The sequence below is a fragment of the Podarcis tiliguerta genome, assembly GCF_965153285.1.
Source record: "Podarcis tiliguerta genome assembly, chromosome: 7".
Classification (NCBI taxonomy): Eukaryota; Metazoa; Chordata; class Lepidosauria; order Squamata; family Lacertidae; genus Podarcis; species Podarcis tiliguerta.
Window position 1 is genome coordinate 159,019 of NC_139540.1, and position 16,097 is coordinate 175,115.

Sequence of the window (16,097 nt, forward strand, 5' to 3'; positions counted from 1 at the left end):
TGACCACTGGTCATGAAGTGCAGCCCAAAGCTAGATGGTGCGCCTGCCATCTTCATTTCCCCCAGAGTGCTGTGGCTTTGGCCCTATGTGGCTCAGGGGCAACGTGCCTGCTCTGTAGGGGAAGAGAGATGCTGGCCACGACTGCTGCCACCATCACCAAGCAAGGGGTATGGAGAGAGGACCAGAACATTCAACAGAAGGGTTCCTCATAATTGCCAGAAAGGGGGTGAGGTGGGGGAATGAACTGGCCCCCTTTCTTCATTCCCACCCAAAAACTAAGTAAACGCAGCCCATTCACTCCTTTCTGGCCATCTGGTAAAGGACAGGGGAGAAAGACAGCATGGGAGGGGAAAGAAAGAGTCTCTTGCCACTGGGAAGGGAATGCCCCCCCCACCACCACCACAATGGTAGAAAGGTTTTTCTCCTTGCACTTTTATCCGAAACTACAAATACATGACAGGAGCAAGAGATGCTGGCCCAGAAGCATCCCTGAACACAAAGGGGGTTGAGGAGAACAATAACAAAGTCTCTCTGGAGCAGAGTTCATGCGGAGAGGTCACTGTTGTCAAATCGCTCCTGATCATACACCTCGGCCACCACCTTCCGGCCAGCAAACCAGCGGCCATTCAGCGCCTGGATGGCTTTGTGCGTCTCTGAGGCCATGGAGAACTCAACAAAGATCTTGACAATGATTTCAGCATCCTCCTCCTCGCCCTGCTTCTCTTGGTAGATGATGACCCTGTTGACAGCCCCAAACTTGCCACACTCTTCTGTCACTTCCCCTTCCAAGTCATCGTCAATGTCTTTGGGGTCCACCATATTGCGCAAGACCATCACAGTTGACTGCCAGGAGAAAAGGAGAGCAAAATGTCACAACTCCACAAGACCCCTCCCTACCCACTCGGGGGGGGGGGGGAATCATCTGGTAGCTGGCTCCCCACACCCCAGCCAAAGGGTGTTGTCAATCTCACCCTGCACCACCTTCTACCACATTTCGTGTCCTGTCCCTTCTCCTCCCAGTCCCAAGGCAGAAAGCCAAGTGCAGCTAAGTTCACTGCCCTGGTCCCAACTCACCTCCTGCTTCCGAAGCAGCTTCTGCATGACCATGTGACGGGCGCTGCTGCCAGAGATGCTCATGTGCTCCTGCTCACTGAGCATTTCTGGCCTCTCAGACTCCTGGAAAACTTCCTCCTCTTCCTTCTCCTTCTTTACTTCTAGCAGGCCCAGTGTTGGGGGGCTGGCCAAGATGGGGTTCACCACACCCACCTGGGGAATGGTGACGGGAATGGGTGGGCGAGCAGGGGTCACGCCTGAAGGGAAAGAAACAGACCAAGGCATGAGCAAGAGCAGTGCCAGGCAACTCATATGCTCCAGGACCCTCCCTCCCTCCCCTAGCCAAGGAGCAGGGCACCCAAAAAGGGGGAGGCCAAGCACCACCTGGAGAATGCAGTAATGACAGATCATGGGAGGGAGCTCTGATTCAGGAACATAGCAAGCTGCCCTGATACCAAGTCAGGCCACTGGATCCATCCACTTCAGGACTGTCTACACTGGCTGGCAGCAGCAGCTTTCAAGTATTTCAGGCAGAGGCCTCTTTCAGTTCTAACTGGAGATGACAGGGATTGAACCTAGAACCTTCTGCATGCAAAGCAGCTGCTCTACCACTAACTGTTCTACCTCTTTCTCTGCCCAAGAACTTGGAGTCCTTGTCTGCCGGTCAGAAAAGACAATACTGGGCTATGTATAGGGCTGTGTTCTGACTTGATACAAAGCAGCTTCCCAATCCTCCTGAATGCAGCCCTGCTCAATCACATCAGAGGCCCACCTAGTCCAGCAACCAGTTTTTCAAAGAAACTGTGCTGCTTTGAAAAATCACAAGGCAGGCATACACTCCACAACATGCAATATTTGTGAAGGTTCAATGACCATCATAGCTTATAGTCACTGAGAAAGCTGGCCTACACCAAATCTTCTGTTAAAGGAAATATGGTCATTGGATGCCTTCTAGCAGCGAGTTCCATATTCCAATAAGTCCCCTCTTATCTCTGCTGAACCTACTACCAATGCCTCTTGCTAAGGTGACCTAAATTATTATTGCAAGGAAGAAAAACTGCTTTCAGTCCACTTTCTCTATGCCATGAAATCATTTCAAAAACCCCTCATATGCCTCCTTGCTCACATTTCAATACTACAAAGCCCGAAACATTTCTGTTCCAGCTCTACAGTACCTTGTTTGTGGTAACGTGGCCAGAGTTGTACAGTGTAAATGAATTAACGTCCCATCATCTACAAACATGACTTCATTGCTCACCCCTATCTCCAACAGGTGTGGGCAAAGGGAGAAAACACCTTGAACTGAGGTTGTTTTAAGACTCTCCCCAGAAGTACAAAGGCTACAAAGTACCTCAAAGTTGTAGCATGAGATTAACAAGTGATTCTGGAGGTGCAAGGAAACTGATGTGCTGCAAGCATCTGGAGAGAGGGTGGCTGCAAGAAATTAGTGACTTCTTGCACTAGGCAAATGCACCCCCTGACATGATCTGTCCCCCAAACCAGGCTTTGCTGGTAGAAAACATATATGCAAGGCTACAGTTGTCAAATGTACAGAAGAACAACCCTTGCTGAGGAAGAACCAGCATGGCTTCTGCAATAAGAAGTCCTGTCTCACCAACCTTTTACAATTCTTTGAGAATAGCAACAAATATGTAGATGGCTTTCAACAAACTTCCTCATCAACGGCTCTTGAGAAAGAGGTCAAATCCTCTTAAGCATTATTTAACTGAATGGTTTAAAGACAGGAAGCAAAAGGCAGGAATTACCTGTTTTCACAAGGAGAGCCCTTCTGGAAAATAAGAAAGGCCCATGGAGCACACTGCTCTCAGTGGCCAGGCAGATGTCTCTGGAGGGGAAGCCCACAGTGCTCTCCCTCTCTGAGATTCCCAGCAGCTGGCATTTAGAAGAATACTGCTTCAGGCACTGGTGGCAGAACACAGAGCCATCATGGCTAGTAGCCACAGAGCATGGCTAGTAGCCTTACCCACCATTATTTGGTCTAGATCTTTTGGGTGGCCAACACGACATTTTGTGGGAGCAAATAGCATAGTTTAACTATTCACAGTATGAAAAAGTACCTGAATCTGTCCTAAACGTGCAACTTCTTTGGAAGACCTCACTGGGTTCTGGCATTACGCTGCCAGAAGAAAACCTTGTCCTTCCCACTTCCTCCAATTAATGCATGCCTAATACACTTCTATGTTTCCCAGACTTCTCTTTCCCCTGCTATGCTGGAAGGCCCCACATGCTGCTGCTGGTCCAGCCCCTTGGTCATGTTGTTCGCCCTTTTCTGAACTTCATACACCGCCCCGGTTGTTTATGATATAGTGGTAAAAAAGTACTTTTATAAGCCAACAAACCTTTGACATCTCTACAATATCCTTTTGAGGTGAAGCCACCAGAACTGGACACAGTATTCCAAATGTGGTCACACCATAGATTTTTGTAACAACATTATGAGATCAGCTGTTTTACTTTCAGTTCCTTTCCTAATGATCCCTAGCATGGAATTTGCCTTTTTACAGCTGCCACACACTGGGTCAAGCTCTTCACTGAGCTGTCCACTTCAGCCCTAAGGTCTTGGTCTTGGTCAGTCACTGCCAGTTCAGACCCCATTGACCTATGTATGAATTTAAGAATTTTTGCTCCAATGTACTTAACTTTCCCTTTGACTGAACAGAATTGCATTTGCCATGTTAAAACCCATTTAACAGTTTGGAGAGATCATTTTGGAGCTCCTCACAATCCCTTTTCATTTTAATCAACTTGGAACATTTGGCATCACCAGCAAACAGCCACCTCACTGCTTGCACCTAACTAATGAGTAAATTAAAATGCACCCATCCCAATACTAATCCTCGGGTGACTCCACCTCCTACATTGGTTCTACTCTCTGCTTCCTCTTCCTTAATAAGCTACAAACCTGCCCTCTGACCCCATGACCGCTAAACTTATTCTGGGGTATTTAATGAGAGACTTTACCAGCATCTTTTCCAAAGGTTCAATGCACAATGCTGACTGGACCACCTCTATCTATAGGCTTGCTTACACTTTCAAATAACTCTAAAAGGTTAGTGAAACTTTACATGTCCTGCTTGAGTCACAATAAACACATCGGGTTTCATGAGCAATGTTTAAGCAGCAGAGAAAAGGGCCATTTCAGGAAATCAAAACCAGAACAGCCATCATACAGAGTTCCTGTGGATGCCTCATCTTGAAAAGAACATCATGGAACTGAAGCAGGTGGAGAAAAAGACAAGCAAGATGATGAAGAGGCTGGAGCATCTTGCTTAGAAGGTTATTGGCTTACTTTAGTGTAGATACATGATGGGAAAACACAGAAAAGAATGTTGGTGTGGAGAAGTGAGAGCAAACAAAGTTATTTTTGTTCTCCAATGAAATTAGACTGGCAGCAGGTTCAGGACACAAAAGGAACGACTTCTCCACACAACACACCTATGGAACTCGCTGAAGGCTTTAAAAAGAAGATTCAACAAATTCAGGAAGACCTCCGGCCTCCAAATGCCAGGGCCACCCTCACCTCCACACCCAGCATGTGAAACTTTCAGCGCCCTGTCTCCAGACTCACCTGTGATTACACCTGGTGCTTGGGCAGCCATCACAGCCTGCGGCAAAGCGCCCAGGGGCTGTGCTAAGGTCAGTGCCGGCGTCACCAGCCCTGGAGTTGTTAACGTGCTGAGGACGGCAGCTCCTGTCACACCTGCCACAGCTTCCTACGGAAGGAAAGGCAACAGCACCACATCAGACCTGCCCAAGGAGCCCTGGCCCTCCTTTTCCAAGCACCCAAAGAGGCTTGAGGGGCCCACAAACTGCCTTCAGCGCTACACCCACCAGCACTCATGGCAGGCCGAAACAAGAGAGCCCAAGCAGGTCGCTCCAGCCCCTAGAGATGCTCTAGGCAGGTGCAAGAATGTGATGGAAGAGATGTGTGCACATGTGTGCAACCTGTGCCTGCAAAACCCAGACCACGGAGCAGCACACACGGCTCAATGCTAATGCTCAACTCCACTTCTTACCTGAGCTGTGATCTTTGCTGTGGCAGCAGCGGCTGCGACTGCCGCTGCTGGGGGCAAGCCTCCTGGAGTGGCAGGAGTCAAGAGCGGCATAGGGGGAGTGACAGCTTTGCCCACTCGGAGGTACTGGCCCCCCAAGTCAAAGAGGTTCATGGACGAGACAGCATCTTGCGAAGACTGTGCCTTCTCATATTCTGCAAGAAGAGAAGATGGCGATTAGAGGGCAGCTGCCCCAGACCAGAGTGGATTTTGCCCTCTCCACTGACAGCCCACTTACCAATGAATCCGTAGCCTTTGTGCTTCCCTGTCGTGGGGTCCCGGGCCAACGTGCAGGACTTGATCTTCCCAAAGGCCTCAAAAACACTCTTGATGTCATCATCCGAAAGGTCCTGGTGAACTGAGGCCACGTAGATGCGGTTGAAGGCCCGTGCCTCCTCCGCCAGCTGGTCGATGATGGGCTGGGCCTGGCCAATGTTGCTGGGCCTCCCCACCTGCAAGCAAAGGGCTTTTGTCAGAGGCGCAGGCGAGGCCTGGAGGGCAGCCTCTCAGGGACCACTGCCTGGCTTGCCCAACAGACGCCCCTTGCCTCGAGGGGGACAGACATGCATGCCTCCCACCCAACACTCTCCTGACACTGCTGCACACACAATTCTGCAGGGAGCCCCCCAGAAGACAGTGCTGGGTACAAGTGACTGCTTCCCTCTGGACAACAAGCAGGCAACTAACGGGCCAGAGGGGAGGGGAGGTGTGCTTGGAGGTGAGGGAGTCCAGCCCCTGCTGAAAATCCAGGTGAGCGGGGGTGGGCACCAAAGCAGATTTCCAATAGGGGGAGGGAGTCAGCATGGGGCTTCCATGCCTGCAGAGTCCTGTCCTGGCAGGGAGAAAACCGAAACAAGTGAACCGAGAGGCAGTCAAATGGGCAGCAACGCCACCCTGTCAGGGCCAGGGAGAGCTACCTGCCGGCACTTGTGTGTACCTTGATGTTCCGTCCCCCCAGCATGACGGAGTTCATCTGCTCCAGGGCCAGCTGAGCAGCTTCAGGCACCTCATATTCCACAAAAGCAAAGCCCTGCAAGGAAGGAGGGGGAGAGAGTGTTGTTCACAACCCATGCCAGGGCCCTCGCGCCGCGCCCCTCCTGAAGGGGCTCACCCAACTGGCTGCAACACAGCAGCACCAACCTTGTGCTTCATGGTCACAGAGTCCCAGGACATGTCGATGCTCTTGATGGGGCCGAAGGGAGCAAAGGCCTGACGGATCGTGTCCTCTCCAAGCTCATAGTAAATAGAGCCCACGTAGACCCGGCACATGATGGCCAGAGCCCGCTGCCTCTGGGCTGCCATCTGTATCAGAGAGAAGGTCTGGCTGGTCAGCTTGGGGGGCAGCTGGAGGGGCAAGGACAGCTCTTCCCCAACAACCCCGCTTTCCTTTCCCGCCCCCAACACTCCCCAGCAGCGAGGGAAGCTCCGAGTCTCAGCAGCCCCAGCCCAGCCTGGCCCACCCAAGCCATCTCATCTCACTCCTGCAAGAGGAACCTGCCACATCCTACTGCAGACAGAAAGGGGTCAACCACCTCCCATGGGGCAGCAAGAGATCCAGCTTCAGTCTTCACCTGACAAAACCCTCATCCCCCAAGACAGGCCCCATCGGAAACAACCAACAGTCCACGTGAAGGGGTCATTTCCGCTGCCAGCGCTCCAAAGAACGGGCTGCTGTCCCAAGCACGGGCCGTAGTCATGCGTCTCCCTGCCCCTCCCCTCCACATACTGTCTTGGCTGGAGCCCTGAGCCAGACACCCTCAGCTGGCGTCCAATCCCAGGTTTGCCACCACCCAGCTGCTGGCCTGCAGTGGCACACACGGCTACTGTGGAAACCCAGCCGGACCCTGAAGCAGTTGCACTCCCGCGCCTCCACATGGGGCCAGCAGAAGGAACTGCTCTCTGGGATCAGGTGGGGAGAGGAGAGTCCAATGGCCAGGGACACGCACTGGCTGCCCAGAGCCACGTGGACTTTGTGCAACGGTCAGGGCTGCCCTGGGGCCCCCAAGGGGCCCTGCAATGCTTCTCTGGCAGGAAGGAGCCTGCATGATCCAAGAGACCAAAAGGAGGCAAATAAGGCCTGCCCTGATCACTCCTTCCTTCACTGCTCCCTCCCTCCCTCTCTTTGGGACAGAGGCTGAAGACCGTGCTAGAAGAGAACTGCATGGGTGAGGCAGTGGACAGCTGCAAGCCAAGCCTGCCTGCCCTATGCGAAGTGAGCCGGTCTGGGGCCTGTGGGGCCAGCAAAGGGCCCCCTCTCTGGAATGGGGCTCCCAGCTGCAGACTAAGGAAACTAGAGCCACAGGGCAACCTCGAGGTCCTCATCACACCTCCCAGCATTCAGGAGCCAGCAGAGCAAAGAGTTAGGGAGAGATGCTGCATGCACTCGCAAGGGAAGCACGTGGGGTCGAGGACAACCATCCCCAGCCCGCCCCAGGACCTGCCACCTGGGCTGCCTGCTCCCCTCCCAACATAAGCAGGGAAGCGACGGGCAGCTCCTATGAGGTGCCACGGGTGGGTGGCCAGGTGCACTGCAAGGCCGCCAGCCAGTTACTTGCTCCCGTGGAGACCTTGCCCCACCAATGCTAAGCTAAACCCAGGCTCCCAGCCCCAGAAGAGCGGCCGGTACCCTCCGTCAAATCCAGAGGCCAGCCCTCAAGGGCATTTCTGCCCTTCTGTGCTCAAAGGCCGGACTCTTCAACGGCTCCTGGAGGGCTCAGTCTGTCTTCTGCCTCCCTGTCCACCACGCAGCAGTAACCGGGATGCCTCAGCAAGCTCCACCCCCACCCCATGCCCAGGCACAGTGCGGCACAAGGGCCTGGCAGGAGTCCAGGCCCTGCCAAGCGCTCAGGATAACCCTGCCGTGCCTCAGTACAGCTGGAGGAGGCTCTGTGAGGTGTCTGTGCAGTGCTTAGGCTCCAGCTACAAGAGCAGGGGCGGGTGCCCTACCAGCCCGAGCCCTGCGCATGGCGAGGCAGAGGGAGGACTGGCAACTGCCACCTCTCCTTCTCCCACCCCCGTAAACACTGTCCTAGCAGTGTTCTCCTGGGAGAGCAGTCCAACTTGCCCAGAGGGGCCTTCACTGCCCCAACACCCAGCAGCCAGGCCTCTCGCGTCCCGTGCTGGCCCACTGGTGAGTTACCTTGGCAGTTACTTTTAGGTCAGGACCTCAGCATCCCTAGAGAGGTGGCTCTCCCAGCTGCTTGGCTCTAAAGCTCTCTCGCTCTTTCTCTCTCTGCCCAATGCCTCCAACGGCCCCGGCTGCCCCCAGCCCACGGTCTTCCTTCCTCTGGGGAGCTAACACTTGGCCTGGGTTGGTGGGGCGTGTCCAAAGCAGGTGGGTATGTGGAGGGAGAGGGAGGGAGGGGGAGGCCACAGCTACGTCCTCCCCTGTGCTAGGCCCTGACTAAGACCAAGTGCCCCAGAAGAAGTGAATGTGTCTATTGACCGATTGTAAAGGTGAGAGAGGATCTCCAAAGCCCATTGTCACTGCTGCCATCTGAAAGACAGTAAAGACAGAGTTCAGTCTGTGGGAGCTGAGCATACGACGGCTTTTCGTCAAAACTCAAGTGGAAGAGGCCTCTCCTTCCTTCTTTCCTCCTTGCTTGCCTGCCGCTGCCGCCTCCACCTCCTCGCTGCACAGCCCCAGGGAGCGAGGGGGGTGTTTCAGGACAGGCGGGGCTCCTCTTTGACCCTCAACAGCTGCCTAATTGCAGGGAGGTGCCCCCACCCAGTAACCCAGAGCTGCCCAAAGGGCCTGGCCCCAGCGCCCCCACCCCCACCCCCAATCTGTGGCTCTTGAGCAAGAGGGCTTCACCAGCAGCTACAGCCCCTCTTGCACTGTAAGGCGACTGCCACTCCCTACCCCTGTCAGCGTGAGGACGATGTACCCAGCAACCCCAGGCACCCCCTTCTAGGCAGGCCAACAGCAGGACTCCCAGCTGGGAGCCCAGCTCTCCTCCTTCAGCAGCTAAGCTTCCCCTACCCAGGCAATGAATGCAAGCAAGTGTGTGGGCCTGGGAGCTAGCGGGGGGGGGGGGGGATACAACACACTCCAATTTCGCAGCGGAAACGGAAGCTAAAGTACCTGGCTCCAGTCACATCTCAGGGCTGTGCAGTGGCTCTAAGTGCATAAAGGGATCCACCTTGGGGGAGGGGGGAGGAGGGAGAGGCAAAGGCAGGGCTTCCCTGGGTGGGGCCTCACCTGAAGGTTGGTGAGCTGCTGCTGTTGGTGGGCAATAGTCTGCTTCACCAAGACACTCTTGATGCTCTGCTCCATTGCATACTTCTTGGCCTGAAGGGGACAGAAAGCCCAGAGTCACAGAGCAGACATCCGCAGCGACAACAAACTGGGGTGTGCCACACCAGAATCCATAGAATCATAGAGTTGGAAGAGACCACAAGGGCCATCGAGTCCAACCCCCTGCCAAGCAGGAAACACCATCAGAGCACTCCTGACATATGGTTGTCAAGCCTCTGCTTAAAGACCTCCAAAGAAGGAGAAATCCTGAAAGTGTGAGGCATTTCCCAGCACTGCAAGCACAGAGGACTACCCCCTCCTCCTCCAGAGCCCACCTGCCTGAGACCAGTTCCCCTCCATCGACAGGTTGGTAGTCAGTGGCTGTTGCCCAATGCTGACCGAGAAGCTCAAGACCCGCCCCCATCACCTTCAAAGCTATTGGAGTTGTTTGCCAAGGGGGCCTAGACGCACGAAGTGGACATCTAGGGATGGAGGAGCAGGCTAGCCCCTGGCCTTCTCCTCCCCATGAGCTGTGATGCTTTCTAGCCTCATTACGGCTAGCCTTGAGAGGGAGAAAAAGCATGCAAGCCGCAAGGCCCCTGCTGGTCCACTCACCTTCTGAAGAGCCTCCTGCTGCTCTGGGGTGAGAGGAGGGAGTCCCAACTTGGCTGCTGTGCTTTGTCCATTTTCTACCTTGACGGTCTCTGTGCCCTGCAAAGAGAGAGACACTCATAAAAGGTGGCCAGGCCTGAGCAGTGCTGCAGGGAAAGTCTGTGCTGCTTCAGCAGGGAGAGCAATGAGAAGACAGAGGGAAAGTCTCTGAGCCTCCCTCAGAGAACCCAGCTTTCTTCTTCTATGAGTGATTGCCCACCCCATCCCAAAAAGCTGCCATGTGATCCCAATATGTTGCCATTGTATCCTCACCACTGCTTCCACCCTCCAAAAAGCTGCCATGTGATCCCAATATGTTGCCATTGTATCCTCACCACTGCTGCCACCCTCCAACTTTCCAGAACAAGCTCTAGTTCAAGGATGCACACATGGCCCCATAGCCCAGCAGCAGCACTCAGAAAGGACCCCCACTGCTTAGCCACACATGCCTCTCTCCATATGTGGCAATGCAGCAACTGCAACACCCAGAGGCCTCATCAGGCAAATACTTGTTGGAACAGCAAAGCAGGCTGCAGTGCAGCAGCACAGAGCAAAAACATTTCGTATAAGAGCTGCACATATCCTGTGGAAGTTTCCAAACCACTCAAGACAGAGAGAGATGTGGCTGCTTTACACCCTGTGGGGCCCTCACCCAAATTGTTCAGAACATATGGCAACCCTGAACATGTAAGCAGATCCAGGAGGCAAGGAAGTGAGTGGCAATCTACAAAGCACCTTGTCTTCAAGACGCACACAGGATCCTTAAAGTAGCATGTAGAGAAAGGGGCTGGCATGGTGGCCCAGAAGGTGAGATGGAGGCACGCAAAGTACTTTGAGAGAGACAGTCCAGAAGCTACCTTGCAGAACACCAGAAGCAGCTTCAGATCAAGGGAGACAACTGATCCACCTAACTCAGTATGGTCTACCCTCACAGGAGGGCAAAGGTTGGGCAAATGTATGACTGGACTGGGAGCTTGAAAAGGTGTGAGGAAAGCGGTCCAGGAGGATTTCCTTAAAGACCTTCCAGATAAACTGAAAGAGATTGAGGACAAAAACAAGAGGATGGTAGGTAGACTTTCCTCTTAACAAAGGAGAAAGGCAGCATTGGGAGGGAGCACTAACACAAGGACTAACAAGTGAACTGATGGTGACTGCAGGGTTAGAGCAAGTGGTTCCATGTAATCCGGTGTTCCACTCTCACCTACCTATCTACTCCCCTTTTACAAGCACCTGAGCCAGGCACAAGCGCATCTTGTGGCAATGACTTAGTAACATAGGTGCAACCTATCAAGTTGGAGGTACATTTATACCAGACTGTCATAAGAATGCTCCTGCAGGATTAGTCTATGAGGCCCATCCTGGCCTTACAGAGGCCAACCAGATGCCTCTTCTGGGAAGTCTGCAAGCAGGATTTGAGCACAAGAGCTTTCTCCCCTCCTGTGGTTTTGAGCAACTGGTATTCAGAAGCACTGCTGCCTCTGCTTGTGACTCTATTAAAGCCAAACCGGTCCAAACATCATTTCACTTCTTCAGCTGCTCTGTGAAATTTTTCCACTGTTACCACGTTATCACTGCTTGGGAAGCGACATGCCTGTGTTATAGCACCACAAAAGAAGGAGAAAAAACAGCAACCTACAACACGTGTGGTAACAGAAAAGGGTAGGACCTGCCGTGACAGTTTGCTCCAGAACTCTTGCAGGTGCAGACAGTGCTGGAGGGGGGGGGGTCAGGACACAAACACACAGCAAATAAAGGGGGGCGTGGAGGGCAACAGCTTAAAAACATAGGATCCTGGCTCAGCACAGCATCCTCTTCTCACAGTGGCGAACCAGCTTCCCCCAAAGCGAAACAGGCAAGCAGGACACTGTCCCCTTATGTGGTTTCCAGCAGCTGGCATTCAGAAGCACTGCTGCCTCCAGGACACAGAATAAGCATCCTGGCTTGTAGCCATCGATAGACCCCTCCTCCCCCCCCCCCGTGAATTCGCCCAGTCCTTTTTTAGAGCCACCCAGGTGTCCAGCCTCCCCTGCTGCGGGAGTGGGTTCCGTAGTTTCCGCTGCTGCTCCTGCAGATGGCGAGGGGGCTTTCCGCCCCCCCCCGCACCTGATAACGGCTCCGCTCTAGAGCCGAGGATGCCGCCGGCGGCTGACTAAGGGGGGGCAAGAGACAAGTCCGCCATGCCCCGGGAAGGAAGCATTTCCTCCGCCGCTATTTAGTGGGGGGGGGGTGAGAAGCGTGCCTTCCGTCCCCCCTCCAGGAGGGGCCACGGAAAGGGCCGCTCCTCCCGGGGGCCGGGATCCCTTCGCGGCGGCAGTCAGCGCCAGGCGGCGAGCGCCCTCCAGATGCGCATGCGCCACGAGGTCTCCCTCGAAGACCCCGGAGCGCTGGCTTCTCCTCAGCGACTGGGAGGCCAAGAACTACGCGCCCCATCGGCCGCGGCAACTGTGGCCCCGTGCGCCGGGCGGGAGAGAGGCGCGGGGCATGCTGGGGGATGTAGTCCCGCCATCTCCCCCGCGCGCCCGCTGCCCGCGCCGGGATAGCTCTGAGGCTCAGGCGGGGGCACTTCGGCGGCGGCGCCCCCGCGCCCCGAGCACGACGGCGGGGTATTCTCCGCGCCGCCCACCCTCCTTCCCGCCCGCCCAGCCCTCACCCGCCGGCTGAGGAGCGACTAGCTCACCAGAGAGATCGCCGTCGTCGCCGCCATCTTCCCCGACTCCTCCTTCCCCGAGTGCGAGGCTCTCGCGAGAACTAAACTGCGCGAGAGAGAACGGGCCGCCCGACTTCCGGTTCCTGGGGGGGTCTCTCGCGGACGGGGCGGGGGGCGGTGACGACACAGGGGGGAGACCGACCGTCTGAGAGCGCGACGGCAGACGGGGAGAGCGGCGCTCCGCCCCGCCGGGTGGCCAGGCTCCCGCTCCGAGACTCGGCACCGCGTTCGAGATTTGCCTCAGCGGCGGCTCCGGGCTCCGTTTCGCATTTTCCCGCCCAAAGACAGGCGGCTGCGGCCCAGTCAGAGCCTTCGCTCTCCGATAGGACCGGACACCAGGAAGTCCCGCCTCCGAGTGATGCGTGTGACAGACCGCGGCAGACTTCGGGCCTCGTGGGCTCTCGCGACAGCTGGAAGGCTGCTGCTGCTGCGCCGCCTGGCTGTTCCCCTGCGGAACTCCCGGCCCCTTGGCGTCAGGCAGGCGCCGGCCCTGTCTTCTCGCCATTCGCTGGAAGCTTAGAACAATGTTGACTTTTTTAAAAAAATAAGTTTTTATTAAATTTTAATTTTATATTCAACATATTAATCATATCAAAGAAGATACAATAAAACAACCCCCCCCCCCCACCCGGTGACTTCCCCTTCTGGCTCTTTAACTATTTGCTACTTCTGCTTAATTTTATCTTATCTTTCATCTTTTAGCCAAGGGCTCTTATATTCTTAGCATTTTTATACCAAATTTCCTTCCGGTTCCAACATCTTACATTTAATTAATTTCCATATTGTTGAAAGTGAGGAGGAATTAAAGAACCTTTTAATGAGGGTGAAAGAGGAGAGCGCAAAATATGGTCTGAAGCTCAACATCAAAAAAACGAAGATCATGGCCACTGGTCCCATCACCTCCTGGCAAATAGAAGGGGAAGAAATGGAGGCAGTGAGAGATTTTACTTTCTTGGGCTCCATGATCACTGCAGATGGTGACAGCAGCCACGAAATTAAAAGACACCTGCTCCTTGGGGGAAAGGCAATGGCAAACCTAGACAGCATCTTAAAAAGCAGAGACATCACCTTGCCAACAAAGGTCCGTATAGTCAAAGCTCTGGTTTTCCCAGTAGTGATGTATGGAAGTGAGAGCTGGACCATCAAGAAGGCTGATCGCCGAAGAATTGATGCTTTTGAATTCTGGTGCTGGAGGAGACTCTTGAGAGTCCCATGGGCTGCAAGAAGATCAAACCTATCCATTCTTTTGGAAATCAGCCCTGAGTGCTCACTGGAGATCCTGAAGCTGAGGCTCCAAGACATTGGCCACCTAAGGATGTTGCAGGAACCCCCCCCCCCCATCATTCAGTTTGTACAAACACGACATACGCGACACTTCTGTTATAAATTCATAGAAAATCACCCGTACATCGGATCTGTACCGTTCCACTTTTTATTTTACACCATGAAGGAAGGACTATCAAAGGGGGGAGACTTGACACAAGGCAGCCAACCCGTCCACAGCGAGCCCTACCCAGTTGGCATGACAACCTTGATGGTCCTAGACAGAGGATCATTACACTCACAAAGGACCTGCATATGGAAGTGGATTCAGTACAAACTGAAACAAAGGACAGTGATCAGCTCTTCCCTCTGGGGACAGGAAACGGCAAACTCCCCCTTTGTCCTCTGGAAAGTACTCATGGGGAGGGGGAAAAGAGGAACCAGCCAGGTGACAGGACACTCAGGTTACCACCACAACTCCTCCCTCAACCCCTCCTTTTTGTGATGTATCAATGATGTAGTCATGATGTAGTCTTAGGGGTGTAGCATGAGGGATTAGTAGCTAATAAAAGCTGGGGTCTCCTTTTTTTCGGGGCTTCCATCTTGTTCCACCTTGTGGCAGGTGGGAGTCTTGTTGCGACAGTCTTCAATAAAGACCAAGCCTACTGGCTGCTGTTTTGCTCCAATTATCCTGGTTGGTGTCTTTGCTTTTTGTCCAAGGGAGCCCTTGGATTTCTCTGTTAACAAGGAGAAGACTCCCTGGAAAAGACCCTGATGTTGGGAAAGATGGAGGGCACAAGGAGAAAGGGACGACAGAGGACGAGATGGTGGGACAGTGTTCTGGAAGCTACCAGCATGAGGGAGGCAGTGGAAGACAGAAGTGCCTGGCATGCTCTGGTCCAGGGGGTCACGAAGAGTCGGACACGACTAAAGAACAACAATTGTTGTCTCTTAACCTTTGCTCTTGTTTCCTTAGTTGTGTTTACTCAAACTCTGCTGGTGAGCCCATTTCTTTACAGTGTTTCTGCAGATTTAACATGAACGATTCCCAGTCTTTTTTCAAGTCTCTATTGTCTTTGTCTCTTTGCCTGAGTTTCGCCATTTCTGCATATTCCTTGAGTTTAACTTGCCATTCCATTCTTCTTTCGTCGGTATCTCGTCATCTTTCCATTTGGGGGCTAGTAGCTGCCATTGTAGCATACATGAACAATTTCTTCTGCTCTTTTGGGAGTTCCTACCCTATGATACCTAATAAGAAAGCTTCTGGTTTTTTAAACAAAAGTTGTTTTAAACATCTTCAATTCATTATATATCATTTCCCAATAATTTTTGATTACTTTACAATTCCACCACATGCTAAAACGTACCTTCTTTCTCTCTACACTTCCAGCACTTATTTGAACTTGTTCTATACATTTTTGCAAGTTTAATGGGAGTCATATACCATCTATACATCATTTTCATGTAATTCTCTTTCCAAGTTATAAAATCAGTGAATTTTAAATCCACTTTCTATAATTTTTCCCAATCTTCCATTTGTATATTGTGACGTAAATCTTCTTGCCAATTTAATCATTACACATTTAACCTCTTCATCTTTAGTTACCCATTCTAGCAATAAATTGTTCATCTTTCTTCAATATTTTAGTGTTGTCTTCTGTGATTTCTCTTTGAAATTTAAAGTGTAACTAAATCCTTTATTTTTATCTTTTTAAAATACCTCATTTATTTGGAAATACTGCAACCAGTCATTGACATATTCTCAGATCTCTTCAAAATCTTTCAATTTTAATTTCCTTTCTGTTTCTGTTAATAGATCTCTATGAGAGCCATTTTTCCTTCTTGTTAATTTTTTTAATTGATGTTGCTTCTGTTGGTGATAACCACCACGGAGTCTTTTGTTCTAATAAGTCCTTGTATCTTTCCCAAACTTTTAAAAGTGATCTGATTATATAATTATATAATCCTTTATGCACTTTTCCTTTCTCATACCACTAGTACGCATGCCATCCAAATCTGTTGTCATGTCCTTTTAATTCTAATATATCTGTATTTTCTAATTTGATCCAGTCCCAGATCCAAGCAATGCAAGCGGCTTCATAATATAATTTAA

At 52.5% G+C, this 16,097-nt stretch overlaps 1 protein-coding gene across 4 annotated transcripts; it reads right to left on the minus strand.

The window, feature by feature from the left end:
* Positions 1–416: 416 nt before the first annotated feature.
* On the minus strand, positions 417–13,053 carry PUF60 (poly(U) binding splicing factor 60). 4 transcript variants are annotated; one of them, XM_083448961.1, is made up of 11 exons: positions 12,692–13,053; positions 9,979–10,074; positions 9,328–9,417; positions 8,572–8,622; positions 6,267–6,428; positions 6,064–6,156; positions 5,365–5,578; positions 5,091–5,281; positions 4,643–4,787; positions 1,075–1,310; positions 417–843 (listed from the first exon to the last, which is right to left on the minus strand). In XM_083448961.1, exons 1-11 carry the CDS (start codon positions 12,716–12,718, stop codon positions 544–546), a joined length of 1,605 nt encoding a protein of 534 aa, XP_083305087.1. In that variant the 5' UTR covers positions 12,719–13,053; the 3' UTR covers positions 417–543. The 4 variants fall into 4 exon arrangements, with proteins under 4 accessions (XP_083305087.1, XP_083305089.1, XP_083305088.1 ...); XM_083448963.1 differs by lacking the exon at positions 12,692–13,053 and adding an exon at positions 10,312–12,330 and having other exon boundaries at positions 9,979–10,248; XM_083448962.1 differs by lacking the exon at positions 8,572–8,622.
* Between the last annotated feature and the right edge of the window lie 3,044 nt (positions 13,054–16,097).

Bases quoted from the DNA above. Each gene is read 5' to 3' on its own strand.
- PUF60 (XM_083448961.1), bottom strand. From the start codon at position 12,718: ATGGCGGCGACGACGGCGATCTCTCTG. The intron at 10,075-12,691 runs GTGAGCTAGTCG...CTCTCTTTGCAG, and splicing joins CGACGACGGCGATCTCTCTG to GGCACAGAGACCGTCAAGGT. The intron at 5,282-5,364 runs GTAAGTGGGCTG...CTCTTCTTGCAG, and splicing joins CAAAGGCTACGGATTCATTG to AATATGAGAAGGCACAGTCT.